This window comes from Amblyomma mixtum, chromosome 10, assembly GCF_055824585.1.
Source record: "Amblyomma mixtum isolate Tamu chromosome 10, ASM5582458v1, whole genome shotgun sequence".
Classification (NCBI taxonomy): domain Eukaryota; kingdom Metazoa; phylum Arthropoda; class Arachnida; order Ixodida; family Ixodidae; genus Amblyomma; species Amblyomma mixtum.
Genome location: NC_143021.1, coordinates 61,927,024 through 61,948,741, shown reverse-complemented (window position 1 = coordinate 61,948,741; position 21,718 = coordinate 61,927,024). Strand labels below are relative to the sequence as shown.

The 21,718-nt window shown below is 48.4% G+C and overlaps 1 protein-coding gene across 1 annotated transcript; it reads right to left on the bottom strand.

Moving 5' to 3' along the window:
• Positions 1-8,102: 8,102 nt before the first annotated feature.
• LOC149325925 (uncharacterized) lies at positions 8,103-21,074 on the bottom strand. Its single transcript, XM_089564412.1, has 7 exons — positions 19,535-21,074; positions 19,410-19,451; positions 17,217-17,303; positions 15,267-15,514; positions 12,163-12,322; positions 11,542-11,610; positions 8,103-8,248 (listed from the first exon to the last, which is right to left on the bottom strand). Exons 1-7 carry the CDS (start codon positions 19,641-19,643, stop codon positions 8,103-8,105), a joined length of 861 nt encoding a protein of 286 aa, XP_089420538.1. The 5' UTR covers positions 19,644-21,074.
• Positions 21,075-21,718: the final 644 nt, after the last annotated feature.

Genomic DNA, 21,718 nt, shown 5'->3' with positions numbered 1-21,718 from the left:
CACGCCCTTTCACGGAAATGAAGATTCTCGGCCCCTGGCCGCGGCGGTCGTCGGCGGAGAAGGCCTGCAAGGCACTGCTCCGCTTCTTGAGAACTTCTGGCCTGCACGATAGGCTGTGACTTTAACGAACAGTGACGTTTTATAGTGACTTCAATTTTCTGTTACTCTCCTTTCTTTTTCTTTTTTTTTATCCCCTCACCCCCTTCCCCCCGTGTAGGGTAGTAAACCGATTATTATTTCGGTTAACCTCCCTGCCTTTCCTCTTCTATATCCTCCTTAGAAACAGTGACTTATTGCCCTGTGGGGCCGATTTCCCCAATTAAATCGAATTCACGTCCGGCTCCCGCCTTTTTTTTTTTTTACTTCTCCCTCGTACGGTGGGCGGTGTCGACCAACGCGTGGAGCGCCTTTCACCCAGTCCCGTGGAGGCTTTGCATTCGCTTTATTTTGTTTTTTAGGTTTCCATGAATAAATAGTTTCATTCGCAGATAATATAGCCGCAAAATAAGCCCGAAGAAATAAATATACGCGCGGACTATTTGCTACTACGGACTACTACGTATTACTCCGCCGATGGCAGAGCGGCAAGCTGCCACGGGACTGGGTGAAAGGCGCTCCACGCGTTGGTCGACTCCGCCCACCGTACGAGAGAGAATTAAAAAAAAAAGGCGGGAGCCGGGCGTTAATTCGATTTAATTAGGGAATTCGGTCACACAGGGCAATAAATCGCGGTTTCTAAGAAAGCTCGGAACGTGTAGATCGAGTTCCCGCGGCAAAAAGACAAATTCAGATTCCTCTTCAGTGCACCTTTAAGGGTAACAGAGTGGACTCCAAGAGACGGCGAGCGTAGCAGGGGGCGGCAGAAAGTTAGGTGGGTGGATGAGATTAAGAAGTATGCGGGGGATACGGTGGCCGCAACTGGCGAAGGACAGGGTTAATTGGAGACACATGGGAGAGGCATTTGCCCTGCAATGGGCGTAGTCAGGCAGATGATGATGATCCATCGCACTTTTGTGCCCGGGCAGTGATTTCAACCTGGCGTGTGCCCCAAGTGTTTCCCGCGGAGTTTGAGTATAAACAGCCTCTTGCACAGCGGACCCATTCCAGCCTACGTTTCATTGGTTTCTGGCTGTCTGCGCGATCTCGAATACAAAAAAAAAAGGAAATGAGGAGTGAGCGGCAGCTGCACGAGAACTTTGTTTACAACTTGCATTCTGACTGCTCTGTTCGCGCCACGGCAAAGCCGCGACTACGGGGACACCTTCCCAGCGGCGGAGACAACGCGTCCAGCACCACTGCCTGTTCCCACAACTCGGATGCTGTCTACAAGGAGTCGCTCCGCAAACAAATACGCGCCAAGCGGCCCTTTGACTCAGGGCGGTCCTCCTGCGCGTCCGTTAGGTGTCGGGGTTTGCTTTTATTTTTACTAACGGACGTCGGAGCCACTTGTCACGCGAGAATGGGTTTCCTAACATTGCGGTCAGGGGCCCAGACGCGCCGGCATCCGAGGCCCGTCTGCGGTACATGCATTCCCCGAAACCGCGGGGAGGCGTCTTTATGGATGTGGGCGCGCTGAACTAATAAATGTTTTTTTTTTCTTTTGCAGACACCCAGCGACGGCCGGGAGCTCTGAGGTCGGAGCTCGGTAGGAGACGGACTTCCTCCCGCATGATCGCTTAGGACGACGGACTGTCCTAAGTCCAGGCGCAGCCCAGCTCAGTTATTCTTTTCTATGCTGCTGTCATTATTTTAACGGCACTGTACCTTTTCTTGCTGTAACGAAGTGTTTAATTAAATAAGTTTTCTCAGTTAATACCACCAATTCCAGAAGTTTATTTGGCGAAGCAGTCAGACAGAACATAAGAAAGAACCAGCAACAAGTGAAGGAGAGAAATAAAGACAAAATAACAACGTAAATTTTCACTGTGGGCGAGCTGACAGCACTTTTTCTCGTGAACACTGAACACACATAAAAAATAATTCCGCTTGGAAAAGGATCAATGGTCACAAAAGTTATTGACCGTACCAAAATGCGAGGCTTCCGCGGCAGTCGCACGCCTTAGCAACGATATGATATACAGCACTACGACAAGGTCAAAGCGGCGCTGTTGCGGATGTCAGCGTGCAGCTGACGAGCGCAATCCTCGCCCAGACGAAGGACAAACAGTTCCTAGAATTCGCTTACAGCTTCGACCCTCGGACAGAACACACTTTGTCCAAATTTATGGCCGGAGCAAACCAGACCTCGACGAGAGCGCACCGCGCCTGCGATTTTTTTTTTTTTTTAAATAGACCGGTTAAGACATACGGGCATGCTAGAGCCATGGACTGTTCGCAGAAACGAGAGGACCACGCGACGCCCCCCGCGCCCCGAAAGGAAGACGGACCTCACGAGACCGGGGGGAAGAGAAGGACCGAGGGGTGGGGGGGGGGGGGGGGGGATAAAGAGACGAGCGTCCGAGGAAAGCACACAGGCCGACACCGAGAGCAGCTCAGTTTGCGCAGGCGCGGTCTCCTTTGAAAGCGTGGACGCACATCCTTCCAAATTTTCTTTAAGCGACGTCAATAAAATAGCTTTCCAGCATCCAGTGAGTGTCCGCCATCACGTAAATATTGTTATCAGTGAGGGGATCCACCAGCGCTTAGACATGCGAAGAAGGGCGCAGTATCTCACCAAAATTCGCTTATGAGATTAACTCTATAACCTATAAAAAAACGCTAAAGAGCACTGGTAGATACGAAGATTATGAACAAGTGGTCGAGTGCACAGGTCTGGAGCAATTCTATCGATGAATTATGGAAGAGACTAGACTCTGGGCGAAGGAGAGAATAATCGAACCAAATCTGGAGAAAACAGCCAAACCGGTTGAAGATTGCTACGCGCGCAGAAATTTATGATCGAAATCGGCAAAAGAGGAGAAACGTGGCAAAACGGAGTCTGCTTCCGGCCAGTCCGAAGGATGGAGATATCCTCCCGGTAAAAAGTTCGATAGGGAACCTTCGCAAGTACGCGACAAGGAAAGTGAGGGTCAAGATGAGTTGTCGAAATCAGCGGAATTGTCAAAGTAACCTGCAGGGACAACGCATTTGAGGCGCGAAAGACATTCATTTGTTTCGTAGTGCGCCAGCCCTCGCCGGCACAACGTTTGCGGGCTTCTTTCCCATGCTTTTGGCAACGTGAGGTGAACGCTGTTGCAGTCGGGAGTCTGCGGTGTCACTTGAAACAATCCAGACCAACCAGACAGCACTTCGCGCGCCCCCGCATCTGGCCAACACTGCTGGCTGTTCCTCCCACCTACCCCCCCCCCCCTGAGCTATGTCATGCAAAAGAGGCCTCACCTATACCAGGTGGCTTTGCCTATACCGAGAAGTCAGAGTGAGGGACGAAGGCGACGACAATGCGATCGGTTCTGGAAGCACGTGACACTCCTTTCATTGCCTCGGGGAAAGTCATGGCATGTCGCGACATGCTTCCGAACGCACATTTTTTCCTAGACGTTGACTGTGCCTACACCTCGTGCTGCGCGTGCGGTTGTCTCCGAGACGGTGTTATAGTGCCATCGTTGGAGTGGAATGCGGATTACGCTTCTGCCAGGATATGCCTAACAAGTGCTGCGTGTCCAATTGCCGGACTAATTTCCAATCGGGTCCCAAAGACCACGTTTTCAAGTTTCCCCGGGTTGAAGAAGAACAGAACGTGTGGATTAGAGCAATACCTCGAGAGAACTTCGTTGTATCACCGCATCCCAGGGTACGATGTTCGAAACTTCTTCCTAGAATAGTTAATTTTGCAAAATACAATAAGATTAAGCGCATGCATTGTAAAAAAAAAGTGTATTTAAACTAAGCAGCTGGTTAGCACTGCAAGTAGCGAATGAAGACTTTCAAGAAAACTCTCTTGCCAAGCTACAGCTGCTATTTAAGCAAAAATTTAACTTCCTTCTAGGTTCGCGAGCTTCACTTAATTGAGGCTGACATCGTGCGAGAGGCCTCCCACATCGACGAGGTTGCAGGGCGCACCACCACTGCACCACGTTCGCATCTGCGCCTTCGCCCAGGCGCAATGCCATCAAAGTTTCCGGGATGCGCGTCTTATACTTCTAAGCCAAGCACCTCAAGGGATCGTATTCATTTAAAATATGATCTTAGAACAAACACATGTACCTCCAATAAACTCATAGTTTTTCAGCGCAACGGCACACGGCCAAAGAAAAGAAGCAGGAAGAGAAGACGGGCGAACACAGCGCTGACTGACAACTGTTTATTTAGAAACGCACACACAGCTTAAATGCACTCAGACCAGCGCAAGCGCACACCATGCAAGGTAAACAGGAAAAAAACTCATTTCGCATCTTTATCGTAAAAACTTTGATAGGAACAGCTTTTCTGCAGCGTAGAGATGAACTGAAGTATCGCGGACACATTCTGTCCCTGCTCTCTTAATTTTATATGCCTCTATCGTTCCATAGGTTGTTTTTGATTTGCTTGTGCTCAGAATGCTCACTTCCGAAAACACCGGTGTACAATACTTGGAAGTAGCGCAGTGCTCGACAAGGTTAGCACCTTCCCCATTCCTTAGGTCTCTTGCGTGCTCCCTGAAAAACTATGAGTTTAAATCAAGTATACCAACTAGCCCAAGAAGTAACTCTACTGAACCTCCAATAAAAATACACATAGGCAGTTGTGAAGCTAATCGAGAGTTTTTAATTCTTCATTATCGCTGTGCTTCATAAAACTAGGTGAAAAAAATCGCTGCGGCTAATGCCTCAAAATAAATTCCGCGTAAAGTGTCTGCTACTCGTTCCAGTTTTTTAACTAAAGAAAAAATGTGGACTGATAAATGTAAGCTTATTGCTGCTAGATGATTGCAGTCGCGTTAAACTCCGCCATAAGTGGCGGGGACTTTGGGGGCCTCTTTTCGTGACGTCACGGAAGGAGTACTGAGGCCTTGTCAAAATTGTTTAGAGGGTGTTGATCTGGCGCGCTCTTTCCTTCTCCTCCCTTTTCCTTGTTGAAGAGGCGGGGAGCGCCTCCCGCGCTCCCCGCCGCAGCTCCGATACCACAGGAAGAATAGACGGTTGAACCGCACACACGTCTCGTCTTGTCTGAGAGTCTTCTTGCAGCTTACGCCCTACAGTTTCAACTGGAAGCAACATGGCCACTTGGCTAGCAACTGCAAAAAGAAAGCCGTTTTCGCGAGTACGCACGACTCTCACGACAACCTGCTGCTTTTGCAGCCGTAACTGCAGCAACTGTTAGTAAACGGCAAGAAATGCGCAGAGTGTTTTGGGGCTCTGTGACCCCCATGGACGTGGCGCATCCGCGTTGAGTTTCTCCTCAGCACCATACTGGAAAGTGTGTGCAGAGGTCCGGGAAGTGGCAGAAGAGCGGAGTGTCGCAGAAGAGCGGAGGTCGACATCGAAGGCCCTTTCGGGAGTTGTCGTACTGGCTGAGAAAAACCCGGACGTAGGCACTGTGTTCACTCCTTCATCCGGCAGCTGAAAGCGGCTCGCTCAGCTTAGACAAGGCGACGCTTGTTGCAGAGCAGAAAAGATTGGTTTCACTGAGCACTCTCCGTGCTAGAAAGTGTCAAACAGGGCTGCTCCAAAAAAGAATATTTTGTTTTATTAAAAAGAAGGTTTAAAACAGGCCGATACTATGACCCTACAGAACGAGTGTACGACCAGTTGTTGGTCCCTGAGGTGTATCGTAAAGAGCTTCTCGACATTTAGAAGGAAATGAAGCAACTAAAACTATTAAAGATGTGATGTAGAAGATTTCGCGCCAGTGACGCTCCCCCAAGAATATCGTCACTGCACTACACAACAAGCCACCAACTCAGTCCGAGGGAAGGACCCCTCGGCCCGTTCCGAGAAAATTTGGGAAGCGCCCATTACTCTGCCCCCTCCCCCCCCCCCCCCCCCCCCCAAGAGGGAAAGCGGTGTCGGTGTGCGACGTATTTTTTATTTTTTTTGGATGTGAGGGCGGGCTCGCGGAGGGGACGATTCCTTCGTCAAGGTCGACGATAGTCACTCAGCGATCCCCTAAAAGCGACCCTCTCGTTTCGCTCCGGCCAGTTCTTCCTTTCTTTGGTGTAGTTGTAAATAAATCCTAGTTCGTTCTTTTTTTTTAAGTGTTTCGATCTCCCTCCTGTCATTGAAAAACGAACAACGACTGACATGAAGGCATATCTCCGCCTGACTGGTCATTACCAACATTACACCCAGCAGTACTCCCACATTACAAGTCCCTTGACACATTGTCTTCGAAAAGCAGACCCCGTAACTACTGAGTGGGACACCAAGAAAAATGCTGCATCCCAATGCTTGTAAAGAGATTTGAGTGAAAGGCCAGTTCTCATAGCGCTTATTTTTCGAAGCCTTTTATCATCATCCAATGCGAAGGCAGCGACTGAGCTGTGCTAATTGTCAGGCTGACTCAAATAAGCAAGAGCGACTTATATACCTGTCACACGGAAAAATTTAATGTCATTCCCATCGAATGACATACGTTCAAAATGGCATTAATTTGCGGCCACACGAGAAAATGTAATGTCATTCGATGTAAACGACATTCGCCATCTAGTGAGCATAGGGAACTCATTCGCACTCGCTCCCCGGTCGAATGTGTAGCCTAAGCACCAGGGCAGCGTTAGTAAATAAAATGTAATGCATTATAAATTAGTAAAACTAATTTAGTTTATTTTTAATGAGTACGTGTTATGCTTACAATGTCGACAGGACAGCAACACGTAAACGCAGAGAACTACCCTCGTTTCAGGCTGCCCCCGCGGACACGTGACCATGATTGTTGTGCTAGTGTTGTAGCGCGTGCAGCTGTTTTCACGTTCGTGAGTTGCACAACGGTGGGCGATGGAGAGCGATGCAGCCGCAGCCACTTCTTAAATCGAAACAAAAAACCGTGCGTAATGGGCGGGGGAACAAACCTACGCTCTTATAAAGGTCTGGGAGGACCACTTGGGCGACCTCAGGAGCGTGAAGAAAAATTCTAAGGTGTACGCTGCGATTGCCGACGCGCTCCACGCCTTAGACATCGACAAACCGCTTAAAGTGGTGAAAAGCAAAATAGCAAACTTGGTCAACAAATACAGGTGAGCACAATTTTTCTTAAATGTGATGTAACCGTGCAACCATTGTTCGGGTGATGCTGGCAATCGGTTCTGTCTGAAAGGCCTGTGTTGCTGTATTGCAGTGGCACCGTTTTGGTGGCGTTATAGAAGGTGTATTTATGTAATCATAGTCGATCACTCCTTGCAGCGGACGCTTCGGCATGTAAGTAAACCTTTTTTTGTTGCTATTGGCTTGCGCATAGTTTTTTTTTCTACCCGCGGCCTTGTTATGCATGCGCATCGCATGCTCGGCGTGTTCGCGTGAAAATGATGTATGTTGCTCTCCTCAACGCGACGTGCGTCATCGGAACCTGAGAAGACTGCGAGTTGGCCTTCGAATGCGCCGGCGGCGGTCGAGGGCAGACGCAAGCAGCTGGGCCAGCCGCACACTACAGCGAACGTCGCTGCGACTCGGTTTACTCGAGAGCGGTTGTTGCGGTGCGCGCCTTGCAGTTCGTCTGGGCCGGCGGCGCTTCCCGCGAACCTTGTAACGTCGGCGGCGTCGACACGCGTGGCTCAAGTGGTTCAAGCGCATCTCTCTGCGGCCGTTTACGCTCTTCGACGCAACCTATGCCACCGGGACTTAAGGCGACACCGCGTTCTCCGCGCAGAGGCCAGTGCAATCAACAACAGCTTCCGGCGGCGGGGCATCGCGGGTGAGATGAGCGGCGGGTACCTGGGATGCAAGAATCGCCTGTCTTCGGCAGTGGTGCGCGGGATGCGAGCCGCAGACTCCGAACACTGCGTAGTGCGTGACGACCGCGGGAGAGTGCGAGGAGAGTTGTGAATGGTGCAGTGCGTAGGAATGTGAGGAGAAACCGTGACGAAACGTTTGATTCCGCCCAGATGCATGAACCTCGCGCATGATTGGCGAGGTTGGATGTTCTCTGTCAGGCGAGGCCATTTAATGACTGGTCTTGGTGTTTTGGAGATCGAGATGCAATAAACTAGTTAAAACTGCTGTTCGAGCGTGCTAGCAGTCCTCCAAGGTGTCCGGCAAGCACACCCCAACAGAAGGCCGGTCACCGAGTTCGAGCACGGCGGGTGAGAGGAGGACCTCTTCGAAGGCCTGGAGCTCAGAAGGTCGTCGCCTCTTGAGACGAACACGGCGGGTGAGAGCTGGGAAGAGGCTTCCAAACCTGACTATGTAGATCGTCTGTATTCCGCGTCCAGGCCGCATACGCCGATTGACTTCTGGAATTGGTTTCCCAGGCGCGGCAGAAACGTGCTGTGTCGAGGGACGTGTTCAGCGCACGATGTGAAAACATGTTGCTCATTTTGTAGTCGGTGCATGCATTATCGGTAGCGTTGTACGCGCTCCCGCGGTTTTACGTTTTGTAATTCCAAAAGCTAAAATGGGCCGTCGTCTTCATGCACTAGCTTCGCGGCATAGGCGCAGTTCGGCCATTACTTATTCAGTGTCCGGTCAGTGTTGTTACAACTTTCAGAGGGTCGAAACAGGTACGGGTCAAGCGCCGCGCAGCACTTACCACCTGTACTCAAAACCTGCGTTTGCACTTTGAGTGCAGATTACGTTTTATACCTTTCTTCTAATATAGAGGTCATGGTTTCCATCACTGCAGGGACCTATGCAAGAAGAAAACTACAGGGCCGGTGGGGGACCCAATGGAAGTTCTTCTGGGACATGCATAAGTTCTTGGGGTCCCTGCCAGCGAAAGACAAAAGCCTGGCAGTTGAAGCAGGTTGTGAGGACTCTGCCACCGTAGGAGAAGTGAGTTCCCTACCTTTCATGACAGTGTTGGTGGTGGTGGTAGTGGTTTATTTAAAAAAGATAAATAAATAAATAAATAAAAAGTGAAGCAAAAGAGTGTTGCCGGCCGCGGCAATTGCTATCTAATATCTTAAGCACCCGAGCTGCAGCCGGCGGAAATGAAAGGGAAAGGGAGAGGATAGTGAGGAGAAGTATAGACGGGAGCGACAGCAAGAAAGGATAGGGGAGAGCTTTGTACACTATTTAGAAAATACAAAAGTAATCAAGTTCGCGCCGCTCGCGCGCTAATGTCCAAACATTGTCCGAAAATAAGTGCGCGCGAGCGACCACTGCGCACAATCACAAAAGATGTAAACACAATGTACATAGCCGCGCGCACACATAGCATCCTGTCACGGACTAATCGCGCTCGCGACACACTGCACTAGCGGCCGGGGTGGGGCGCCCGGCCGCGTATACCGTCCGAGGTAGCACCAACGGAGCGTTCCTGTCACGCGTGCACTACCTGGCGAAGAGCAAGCGGGAAGTCAAGCCTGCCTGCTCGATGAACACACAGAGGCTCACCATTGTTCTGTCGCGGGTGCGCGCACTGCCGCGCGGCCACAGGAGCGCTTCGAGACTGTCCGGGATGATTCCCAGCGCCCTGTAGGCCGCGAGCATCTCGCGACGCGGCACTGCAGAAGCGGTACAGCGAAGGAGCATGTGCTCCAGTGTCTCCACTGCGCACGCGTCGCTCGACGAAAGTCCGTGGCGCACCCGTCTTACCCCGGGCCACACGCAGCCGACGCGCACTCGGATGATCATCGCCCGCTGGAGGCGCGACAGTGAGCGCGCGCCGACGAGAGAAATGCGCTCTCCTCGCGCGATGCGAGGGTCCGGGTGTTGCTGACGGAGGTGGTCGTGGATCACCGCACGCACGTCTTCCAGGGCGAGCGGTTCGTCGCTGGGAGGAAGCTGATGTGCGGCGGTGGCGAGCTCGTCGGCTTGCTCGTTGCCGCGGATGCCGCAGTGACCGGGCACCCACTGCACGCGAATACTGCATCTGCGCTCCGCGAGGCGCTCAATGCGCTCGCGTAACGCGCACAGCAACGGGGTGCCACGGCCGGGAGTCTGCAGGCGGCTGAGGGCGGCACGGGAATCACACAGCAGAGCACACCTGGGTGGCGGCGGAGTAAGGGTGAGCACCAGGTCCAAGCCCAGGCGAAGACCCAGTAGCTCCGCCGGGGTCGAAGAGCCCAGGTAAACCACTCTTTGCTGGCGGTGCAGCTGCAGGGCGGGGATATGGCCGCTGCAGCGAGCGAGCAGTTTTCGCTCACCACGGAGCCGTCAGTGAACACAAGCAGATGGTCGCGCAGTTGCTCGTAGATGACGGCTCCGGCTAGCTGCTGCACCGCACATAGTGGTGTGCTGCGTTTTCCCGCGATGCCGACGATCTCTCGCTGTACCTCCGTCGTGAGGGGCCAGGGGGAGCAGAGGCCGTAGGGGGGCGTGGCGCGCGTCAGCTGGTCATATTCCTGCAGTGCCGCGCCCATTCTTGAGCGCGGGTATTGACGAAGGCGCTGCAGGAGTTCCCCGCCGTCCGGAGCGCGGTGAAGGCGGTCGATGTGGTGCAGCGAGCGCTGCGTGGCCTGTAGCTGCAGCGGCCACGCGCCCGCCTCGGCCAGTGTGGCCTCGCATTGCGAGTTGCCGGGTAGGCCGAGGCAGGTCCGCAGCGCTTTGCGATGCTGCACCTCCTGTGCCTTCCCCAAGCAGCACACCAACAATTGACCGACGCTGGCATAATGCTGGTCAAAACCGGCTCGAAAGTCGTACCGACGTCGGCATTGGGGCAAAAAGTTACTTTTTCCAACCTTGGCCTGATGTTCGGACCAACACTGAACCGACATTCATGCCACTATCAGACCACTGTTCAGCCGCTCTACCAACACTGAATCCGACATTCATGCCACTCTCAGACCACTGTTCAGCCGCTCTACCAACACTGAACCGACATTCATGCCACTCTCAGACCACTGTTCAGCCGCTCTACCAACACTGAACCGACATTCACGCCGCTATTGTACCCACTTTCAGCCACTCTACCAACACTGAACCGACATTCATGCCACTATCAGACCACTGTTCAGCCGCTCTACCAACACTGAACCGACATTCATGCCGCTATTGTACCCACTTTCAGCTGCTCTACCAACACCGGCTTGACATACCACAATTAGGCCACTGTTCAGCCTTTCTGCTAACGCTTGCCCGAAGTTTATGCCATTGCATTTCCAGTTCAGCGAATATTCACATTCCAGTTAATGTTCGCATTGGGAAAGCCATGGGTTTTGGCATTGCAAAGCTGCAATCATCTCTTCTATACACATGCACAACAAAATGAGGCAACGAAAGAATCCAACTGAGAAACTATTTATTAAATAATTAGGCACCGTGGCTGGGGACGCGCGGTTGCGCGAGTCCTGCGAGGCAGCGAGGGCCGCGCAGGAGGCGGGACCTTGGGAAGGAGCCAGGGCCGCGCGGGAAGAGGATTTCTGGGAGGTGGGGGCCGCTTGGGGAAGGGAGGGCACTGTGCTGGGGGCTGAAGCACAGGGGCTCGCAGTGGTTGCCAGGCCGGCAGCGGTACTTGGCAGAAACGCTTCGGCAAAACGCCTTTTGCGTCCGCCGCCACGGTCCACCGAACCTGGCAACCACTTCCTAATAAACCCCTGCGCTTCCAGCACATCCGCCCCCGTCTTCTCACAGATGGCATCTGCATAAGATAAGCGTTCATTTTAGGCCAGCAGAAAAAGTTAGCTCGTTAACAGAAATCAAGATTATTTCAGTAACAGAGAAAACAGAAAAGGCCACAAGTACATGTTAACTCAAAGTGCGTGCCAAAATGAAAGGACTACAGTATCCAAATACAACTTGAGGAGAAAATCCACCTGAAAGCTCTTCTAACCAACTGTATAAAGCTGCTGCGACATCACGGTCGACCACTTTGCACTACTAACATATGGGAGCACAAATGGCTGGCAGATACAAGGCACGACTACGATCCATGACAAGAGATGGATGTGACTGATGGGAGGGCTTTCTTTGAAAGGCATCTGCTGACTCATATATCTTCTGATGCACATGGAAGAAAACTGCAGATGACTACCCCCATAAAAACAGTAACAAAATATTCACCTGTAATGAAAAAGAAAACTGGTAAAGTATCAACTGAAAAGAAGAAAAGAAAACAAAGCGCAGTAGAACCTGGTGCATGTTCTTCCACTCATCTTCTAAAATTCAGTTAAAAGCTACTGCAACAACATACCTGTTGCCACCTTGCATAACTTCAGGGCAATAAATGACCACTTGCCCTTGCGGCCATGGAGGCTGCACATCCTCTGTACAGCCACCCCCATGATGGCGGTCATTATGTTGGAGCCCACCTCCCTCAGGCCCTTGCCCCCCAGGCGGACCAGCTGCTTTCGCTGAAAAGAAACACCACAGGTGCACAAGCTATTAGGCACAAACATCAATTATAATTTCATTTAGTTTAGCAGAATCGAATAGCTAAGACAATTGTGTGACTACCTGTCAACAGCCCATGCGAGTACCTACCATCATAATGCATAATTTCTGTATGATACAATAGCTTGACTAGTTGCTACCAGCAGAAAGCACCACCACCAATATGGACATTCTTTTTTTTCCCAGTTTACTAAGAGCAGGGAAACTTTAGCGATTAAGCAAAGGTGGCCAACTCCTACCCATTATGCTTTGCATCTTGGACATTATTATATTATAACTATAATGCTTTTTGCAGATATCTATGTGCTGGATGTGTTTTCTCTGCACAGCCGTTACGCTAAAATTGATTTGGTTTGTAGAACTTAAAGTTCCAAAGTGACTCAGGCTATGATGAGGGACACCATAGTGGAGGGCTCCGGAAGTTTCGACCACGTGGGGTCTTTAACATGCGCCACTGACATCACACTGCACACGGGCGCCTTGCTTTTCGCCTCCATGGAAAACTGGCCATCACGGCTCGGTTTGAACCCGAGTCTTTGGGTTCAGCAGTCGAGTGCCCTAACTACTGAGCCACCATGGCGGGGCTCACTACCCTGAAATTGAGCAGTCTAATTAATGCTATACAAAGGGCGCTTATTTAAATCCCCAAGCACCTGAGTAAAGCTGCGTGCTTAGCAACCACATTTAATTAAACGATGTTGCTTGTTTTTGGCAGCAGATTAAGTAATGAAATGTGCATAATGTGAGCAAAAGACAGGGAAGAGGTGGGTTAAAGCTGCCCCATTATTTGGGAAACCTAGCCGAAATTAAAGACGCACTGAGAGAGGACCAACTTCCAGCTGTGTTCACAGCAGTTCATGCAACAGTATATTAACCGAAAGCTCAGCTTCCTGTAAAACAGACCTTACAACATCCTTAATGTTAGCTACAAAGTCCACTGCTGAACTAAATTAAAACAGCACAACAATAAATGACAAATGTAAGGAAAATGAGAGGCTCGTTATGAGACACATACGAAGAAAGGCAGCCACAGGCAACAAAAGCATAGGGGATTTTTTTTTGCTGTTGATCGATGTAAAACAATAATGTAATCACAGAAATATTTGACTGAGAAAAAAAATTTGTTGGAACCAAGTCTGTTATGCAACGACCGGCCACCGGCAGAGCTCTGGAAAACTACATCGAATGACATTGAGTGACACCATCTGAGAGCAACTGCCCCAAAAAAGCCTGTGACTGCACCGCCAAATACCAAGCTACTACAAGATGTGATAGGTGCAATGCTTCGCACAGAACCAGCATCAGTAGCTTGGTTTGCTGTTTAGCGCTCCTTCTCGCCTAAACGTTCTGATGCGACAGCAGTCTCGCAGGTGGCATTTTCTTTGCATTGCGTGGCTGAAACATGATGTGACAACTGGCACTTGCCGTAAGCAATACAGTCGATCCCGGATATATCGAACTCGAAGGGGATCGCGAAAAAGTTCGATATATCAATAATTCGAAATATAAAATATGCCTATTAGACGCTTATTTTAAAATTGCGCAAATCTTGGACAATTTCCCGGGATCGTAGCAAGTGGGAACTTACCGATTTATTCCTCTTAAGTCCACAAAAACGAAAGCACAACTCCACGATTAGCGCGCTTTATTTCGCAAGAAAAGTCAGTGAACTTTGCTTGCCTCTTCCTCTGCACCATGCAGTTCATTAAGCTGTCCTCAAGCTTGTTGAGAGTATCCAAATGAGAAAGTCCAGTGCCCTCCATTGCGCCACAACAGCGATGAATGACGCTGAATGCGGATGCAAGTTCAGCCGCAGTGCATGGCGGCTGGGCCTCTTCGCACAATCTTCGTCACTGCTCGGGTCCGCTTCCTCGGTATCGATGATGTCAGCCACGATGTGAGCATCAGAAATTAGGGAGCTCCTTATGGCCATTCCCATTTCCTTTCACACCCCCCACAAAGTTCCCATCACGTGACTAAGCGCAGCTGTCCAAGGCCAGCACCGCGTGAACTCTTAGGAGAAGCCCATTTGCAGGAGCGCGCGCTAGTGGAAGAAGCCCACTTCCAGGGTGGCGCATACTGGGAGAAGCGCACTTGCGGGGGCTCGGCATGGCACGGAGTTCGATATATCAAATATAGGGTGCACAGGAGTTCGATAAACGTAAACAAATTTGCTATAATTTTGCATGAGATTCCCAAGGGGATTCTACATCTGTTCGATATAGGCAATAATTCGATATATCCGGGTTCTATATATCCGGGATCGACTGTATTGCGAGCGCCACATGTTCAGCACTGCTACTGAGCCCAACAAATTGATAGGAGCCAAAGAGCAGATAAAGAGTCCCCTAACAGCTGTCCCGACACGTGATGCAGTTTTTGCAAGCTCTGCTACCGGCTGGGCATTGTGTACCACTTTTGCTTCGAACAGTAAATATCACCACACAAGGAATCGACAGGGCGTTCCAGTGAACACTCTCAAAAATTCCTAAAGAAGCGCAAGTTCGATATGGGAAAACAATTTTTTTTTGGAGGAACGATCTCTCAGCAGTGGTGGACATAATTTACTGCATAACTGTGCGTGTGTACCTGCAAATATTTCTTCTATTTTGAACTCCCTATTCTTAGGAATTCCTGAAAATGTTCACTGAAACAGCCAGTGTGTATATCAGCAAGCAACTTTCATGAACAAGACATTTACATTAACAAAACACACTGTGACAGCACACTCCAGCACAACAGTAGGAATTATATCTATGAAGAGCATGTTATTCACAGAGCACGGCATGCAAATACTCTTGGAGCTCAAGATTTCTTCACAAACCTCGGAATTACATTATGCATGCAATTCGCTAGTAGGCATTCATTTTTTCCAGACACGAATTATCAGAAACATTAAATCACCAGTCCAGCAGCCACGCTGTCGTCCTGGACGGCAGCTTCCACAGTGTCCAACTCCTCGGGGGAGAATGCGGGCAGTGCAAGGGTGGGAGGCGGTGGCGAGGGGGACACTGGCCGAGTCCTCTGCTCCAGCTGCCGGTCCGACCGCAGCAGCACGTGATCCTCCAGCCTTTGTAACCGCTGCATTAAGTCGCGCTGCTGCTGTCGGACCTCCAGCACCAGGCACATCAGCTTCAGCAGGGTAGCTGAAACTGAAGCAATCAACAATTTCAGTGAGAGCAGGGTTAACCTGGGCGCAATAATATCATTTGCGCACTGAGGTACAATAAAGAACAGTATGAGGCTAACAGTAGGCAGCAACACACTCTGTACTATGCTCCTAAACTTCCCCCAGTTTTTATCCTCCAGGACACTTCTAATTCATGTTCTATTCCTTGCTAGCCTAATTTAAATGCCATAAATGTCACCATGCACTGACAAACACCTAGGTGAAATGGAGCTGCTCTATGTGTGATAGCTAGCACAGAACCTGCAGCCTTGTTGTGTAAAGGACTTCTCAGTCTATGAGCTTCGCCAATTTTTACATTGCTTCATGGGCATTTCCACTGCTATTGCACCATGGCAGAGATGGCAGCAGTTAGTCGCAAATGGATTCTTCCAGTGTCATGAGAAGCATGTGCTAATAGAAGCGAGAAAGCAGAGCAGGCCTGTGCCCTTAATATAGCATTGCACCATTTGGAAAGTATTGCTCACGGCAAAACCCACATTGGCCAAAATGCTGGAGGTAGGCATCTGTTCTAACTGCAAGTGCTGGTAGGGATCAATGCATTAAAACTGCAACAAAGATAGCCCTTATGGAATTATAGCCCTTAGCTGACAAGCGAAATGCAACAAAGAGGTGGACCAAATGTTTCTTGCTAGGCACAGGAGGTCCCAAACCGTTGAGAAATAAAACAAGGTCACATTTATCTCTTACCACGCATCCATTTTCTGCAGGCAAGACAAGACTAGGAGCCAGCTGATGTGCTCCACAAGGCAGTTAGGCTGTTCAGTTCTTTCCTAAGCAAGAGGTCCTCCTTCAGAGCATGCCACTATTATTGGCTGCTTATCTCCTTCAGCACCCTTTATGGGAGCTTTGTGATAGCGCAATTAATTTTTTTTCAGCACATTTCGCTGCATCCAAGGCACTGCATTGACTTCCAACCAGTAAACTTTTAAAATACTTTGAAAGACAATGAAAAATTACAATATGGGCCTTGCTGACCAACCGCGACCAAGCGACCAAATTATGCTGGTAAGGAAACAAATGCACAGAACATGGGACTACTGTGCAGAGTGCAATTCGTAGGAGTGGCTTCCTGGTGGTGATGTAGGCCGAGAGAGGCAACAGAAATGCCAGGATCCAAAAGAACCCAACAAAAGCACAACATACAGCTCTTGGGAAGGGCACACAACAACCACTCCACTATGAATCACAAGAGGAGAAAGCAATGGAAGTACTAGGTTGTAAATTCTAGTACCACTTCAGTTCAATACAATGGTTTTTGAGAAATACATGTGATGATTTTCAGAGTGACCCCTTTCAAAGCACATAGTTTGAAACTAGAAATGTGCTCCTAGCACCGTTTCAAGAGCCACTGAGGAGAACTCCGTGCAAATATCTTCCTGAATAAGTATATTCTCTAGGTCTTTCTGGGCCTGTTGACTGCTGCTCGGCAGCAGCAGGTACAATGAGAAATTTAAAATTTGCTCTGTTTTTCTTTAAGGCAAAGCAGATCTAGCTTCTATATTTTGTTGTGTCACTTGATACTAGACAAAATAGGAGTGTAATTAAAAGAAAGGAACACAGTGAAAAGACGGGACAAGCAGCATTTGTTCTGTCCTCTCACTGTGTCCCCATGTTTGGCTTGCATTTCTCTTTTTGCACAAAAGTAAACAAAGTGAAAATCTCACCATCAACAGTCCCAGCTGTCGACCCCTCCAGCTTGCTGGGTGGCGCACTGTTTTCGTTCACGCTCTCCCCAGCGTGATTCAGTGGGGCTGGAGATGAACATGCGTCATTGATGGCAATCCAGGAAGTACAGAACACACTACTGTGTACAACCACAATGTCACATTTCTATCCTAATTGAATGCAGAAATGCTACTTCAGGATATTTTTGCAGAAGGGACAGAACAGTTGCATGGCCAGGCTGTTTTTCATACAGGTGATCTTTTTAAAACACAATAGACACAAAATTACGAAGTTCAGAAACAAATTCCTGGTTATATAGAGATGCCCCCCAGGCAATAGTAACACTTCCTTTGGCCGAAAAGATATTTTAATTTGGTTTCAATCACAGGCTGTACAAAGACTTCATAATTCAAAACCCATCAAAACCGACACCTCCATGACAAGTAGTTGACGTGACAAACAATGTCACATCATGCAGATACCTATGACACATAAAAGAACGTTGTGATCCGACTGCGGCGGCGCGTTTCGATGGAGGCGAAACGCAAGAGGTGCCCGTGTGCTGTGCGATGTCAGTGCACGTTAAAGATCCCCAGTCGGCTGAAATTATCCCAGGGCGCTACGGCACCTCCTTCTTCCTTTCTTCTCACACTCCCTCCTTTATCCCTTCTCTTATGAATGTCCACCGAAATGCGAGAGAATTACTGCACCACTTTCTTTCCTGAAAAATCAGTTTTCAATTTTTTAAATATGTGTCTATAGTACTTCAATAATTACATTTCTCATGCACCAGCATGGTGCATTGGTACCGTATTTTCCGGTGTATAAGACGCGGCTTTTTTCAAAAATCTTGCTGGTGCGTCCTATACAAGGGTGCGTCTTATATGCGAATTTTTCGTTTTTTTTAGAGTGTTCAGAAATTACTCAGGTTCATGTTCAAGCCTTTTTTACCGAAAAAATATCACTAGCAATGAAGCGGTTGTAACACGGTTAATACTTCAATACGGGGACCACCGTGCGCAACTTTTTTTAGGTGAACTTTATCATGAAACGACGGGGATGACGACTTCCGGGATCACAAACACACCACCGTTTCGGAGGCCCCAAGCAAAAGTAATGTGAAATGCCAAAAGATGACGACAATCACGCTTCTCGCCATTGTCAAGACAAGCCAGGACAAGCCGGCGTTCTTTTTTCAGCCACCCTTTGCCACTTTGTTTGCTCCATGTACGTAGTGCGAAGAGAATATTTCAGTCGCGTTGCCACCAGAAATGGGTGAACTTTTTGATAGCGCATCCGAAGGTGAAGACTTCCAAGGTTTTAAGTAGAAATAAAATGTTCTTATGGACATGTGGGAGAGTTTTTTTTGTTTTTCTTTCTTTTTTTCCAAAACGTGGGCAGGAATGGCGTGAGTGTTGCCTTTTTCGACCACTTAGCGTTGCTTAAGAATTTCTCACAAGTACGGTGAATTTCGTGATGGTCGCGTAAGCGTGTTTAATTGATCCTCACTAGCCCAACTGGGAAAACTGGGGTGCGTCTTATATAGCAACTTTTTCAATTACAGCCTGCATATATGGCGGGTGCGTCTTATACACTGGAAAATACGGTACATTTAAGGACACAAAAGAAACTGTCATGGCGAAACCAAACACAGAGAGCAGAATATATGTCATGTGAATAGAAACCTGTTCGCAGTACTGTTAACGTGGGTAAGAGAGTTTGCCACAAAATGGTTACTGGCAGAATCACTGCTGATCTGAGAGCATGGCAAATGTAAAAAGCTGATGCCAAGTCTGAGCACGTTCCATTTCTCTGCAAGTGCAATTAGCTACGGTGGAGTTTTTTTCCCAGATTTTGCAAGCATACTACCATAAATCCCCAATCAAAACTAACACAATGTCGACCTTACATTAAATAGAAATGAGAAATGGTGTTTTAGTTTTAAGGCGGTTAACATCCAAAGGCGACTCAGGCTATGAGGGACGCCGTAGTGAAGGGCTCCGGAAATTTCGACCACCTGGGGTTCTTCAACGTGCACTGACATCGCACAGCACACGGGCCTCTAGAATTTCGCCTCCATCAAAATTCGACCGCCTTGGCCGGGATCGTACCCGCGTCTTTCGGGTCAGCAGCCGAGCGCCGTAACCACTGAGCCACTGCGGCGGCTTAACAAATGAGAATTCATGTCTTACGTGGTGACGGCAGCTGTACAACATCGTTGTGGCCCTCATTTCCTAAAAAAGAATTGCACATGAACGTCTTGTTGAGTATGCAAAATAATTTCTCATCAATAAAGAAATATGAGAATTTCAATTACCAGAAACTGCCGAGCTTTCTAGGGCTGAAATGAACTCGTAGCGCCGCACCTTTTTTTCGGCGCTCTTGTAGGATCCTGCAAACATTCTCAATATCTCGACAAAAACCATGTCATCTCCAAGCAACAGTACGGATTTCAAAAAAACAAAACAACTGAGGACGCCTTACTGGAAATCAAAGAAAAGCTAATTGAAAACATAGAAAATAAACTGCTAACAGTTGGCATATTCCTTGATATGAGGAAAGCGTTTGACTCGGTTAACCATAAGATATTGCTTGAAAAAATGCATTGTTATGGAATACGCGGTGTTCCTTTAACCTTATTTGCTAGCTACCTTGACAACCGATCTCAAACAACTATCATTAACGGTATTTCATCTGGGATCGGTCAGATTGTGTCTGGTGCGCCACAGGGCTCCGTTCTAGGACCAACGTTGTTCTTATTATATATTAATGATATCGTCAACCTTCATCCAGCAGACAACATTATAATCTATGCAGACGATACTAACGTATTTTTTTCAGGACAAGATAGTAATATTTTGCAAGCAGCCTCCAATAGTTGGTTATCCCAATTGTCTGTTTGGTTAAAATCAAATAGGTTAGAACTTAATGTCAGGAAAACAAAGTACATACTGTTTAGAGCCAAAAATAAGGAAGTTCCGAACAACTTCCAAATTCACTTCGAGCAAGCTCCTATAACTCGTGTCAGCTCTACAATGTTCCTTGGAGTCATTTTTGAAGAACATTTACTCTGGACAGATCGTGTAAACTACGTTTGCACTAAAATGGCTCCCTCTGTTGGTATCCTAAATAAATTTCGCACAATACTGCCTCGAAAATTCAAACTACAAATTTATTTCTCTCTAGTCTTTTCGCATGTACAATATTGTTTGTTGATCTGGGGAACGACTACCTCAACCAATTTTGTGAAAGTACTTACTTTACAAAAAAGAGCTGTACGAGCGATTGATAACTTACATTACAGTGAGAGCACGGGTCCTTCCTTCCTCAACCATAGACTGCTAACCATCACGGCCGCTTACCACAAGAAGCTTGCTGTTTATATCAGAAACCTTATGAAAGGAAACTGGCAGACTTTCGAGAGCACATATTTAATTGCCCAAACAGCATACAGTCTTAGGCGCCCTCAATACCATGCACCAAAATCTCGTACAAACTATGGGTTCCAAAAACTAACTCACATAATTCCTCATAATTAAACACGTATCCATACTTAACAGAATTGTCGCTACAAAATATGTCCGAGGGCTGCTTTGCTGACTTGATGCCCGTTCAGCTGCCTGTATAGCAACACTCAGGCCAACAGACTATCAGTTTGAAAGCCTGTGAAACACTCATGTGGCAGAGGCATTGTTTTATTTACAATTAAAAGTGTGATTCTGGTTTCTAGGATTTAACAGCTTTAAGCTATGAAGAATGACGTAGCGGAAGACTCCAGATTAATTTAGACCACATGGGGTTGTTTAACATGCACTGATATTACAGAGCACAAGCGCATTCTGCACTGCTCCATTTCACCACAGCCGCCGCGGTGGCTCAGTGGCTATGGTGCTCGGCTGCTGTCCCGAAAGACGCGGGTTCGATCCCGGCCGCGGTGGTTGAATTTCTTTGGAGGAGAAATTCGAGGCCCGTGTACTGTGCGATGTCAGTGCACGTTAAAGAACCCCAGGTGGTCGAAATTTCCGGAGCCCTCCACTACGGCGTCTCTCAGAGCCTTAGTCGCTTTGGGACGTTAAACACCATCAACCAACCAAACCATTTCACCACAGACAGGATGTAACCTGGGCCCTCGGCTCAGCAGCATGGACCACTCAGCTACTGCGACAGGCTAACAATTCAAACTGAACTAAATGTAAACAGCTGGATGAGTTGGTTCTGAATTTGCATTATGAAACACTGTCTCAGTGCACAACAAAAATGGATGAGGAAAGAGCACACAACGCAAAGCATCAATTGATGTCTGGCATTTGTATTGTGTGCTCTTTCCTTGTCTGTGCTTTTTGTGTGCCAAAAAATGTTTCATAATGCAAAAAAAAAAAATTACCATACTAAACCTTTCTGTACTAAATATTATTAAGCATACTGAGTGCAGCACTAATTCTGGGAACTACAGGTCTTCAAAAACAAGGCACTAATGAGTTTCAGATGTAGTTCATCAGCT

Excerpts from the sequence above, each read along its gene's own strand:
- LOC149325925 (XM_089564412.1), bottom strand. The coding sequence starts at position 19,643 with ATGGTTTTTGTCGAGATATTGAGAATGTTTGCAGGATCCTACAAGAGC. Across the intron at positions 17,304-19,409 it reads TGTACAGCTGCCGTCACCAC|CCCCACTGAATCACGCTGGG; the intron begins GTAAGACATGAA and ends GTTCATCTCCAG. Across the intron at positions 8,249-11,541 it reads TATTAGGAAGTGGTTGCCAG|CTCTCACCCGCCGTGTTCGT; the intron begins GTTCGGTGGACC and ends GCCTCTTCCCAG.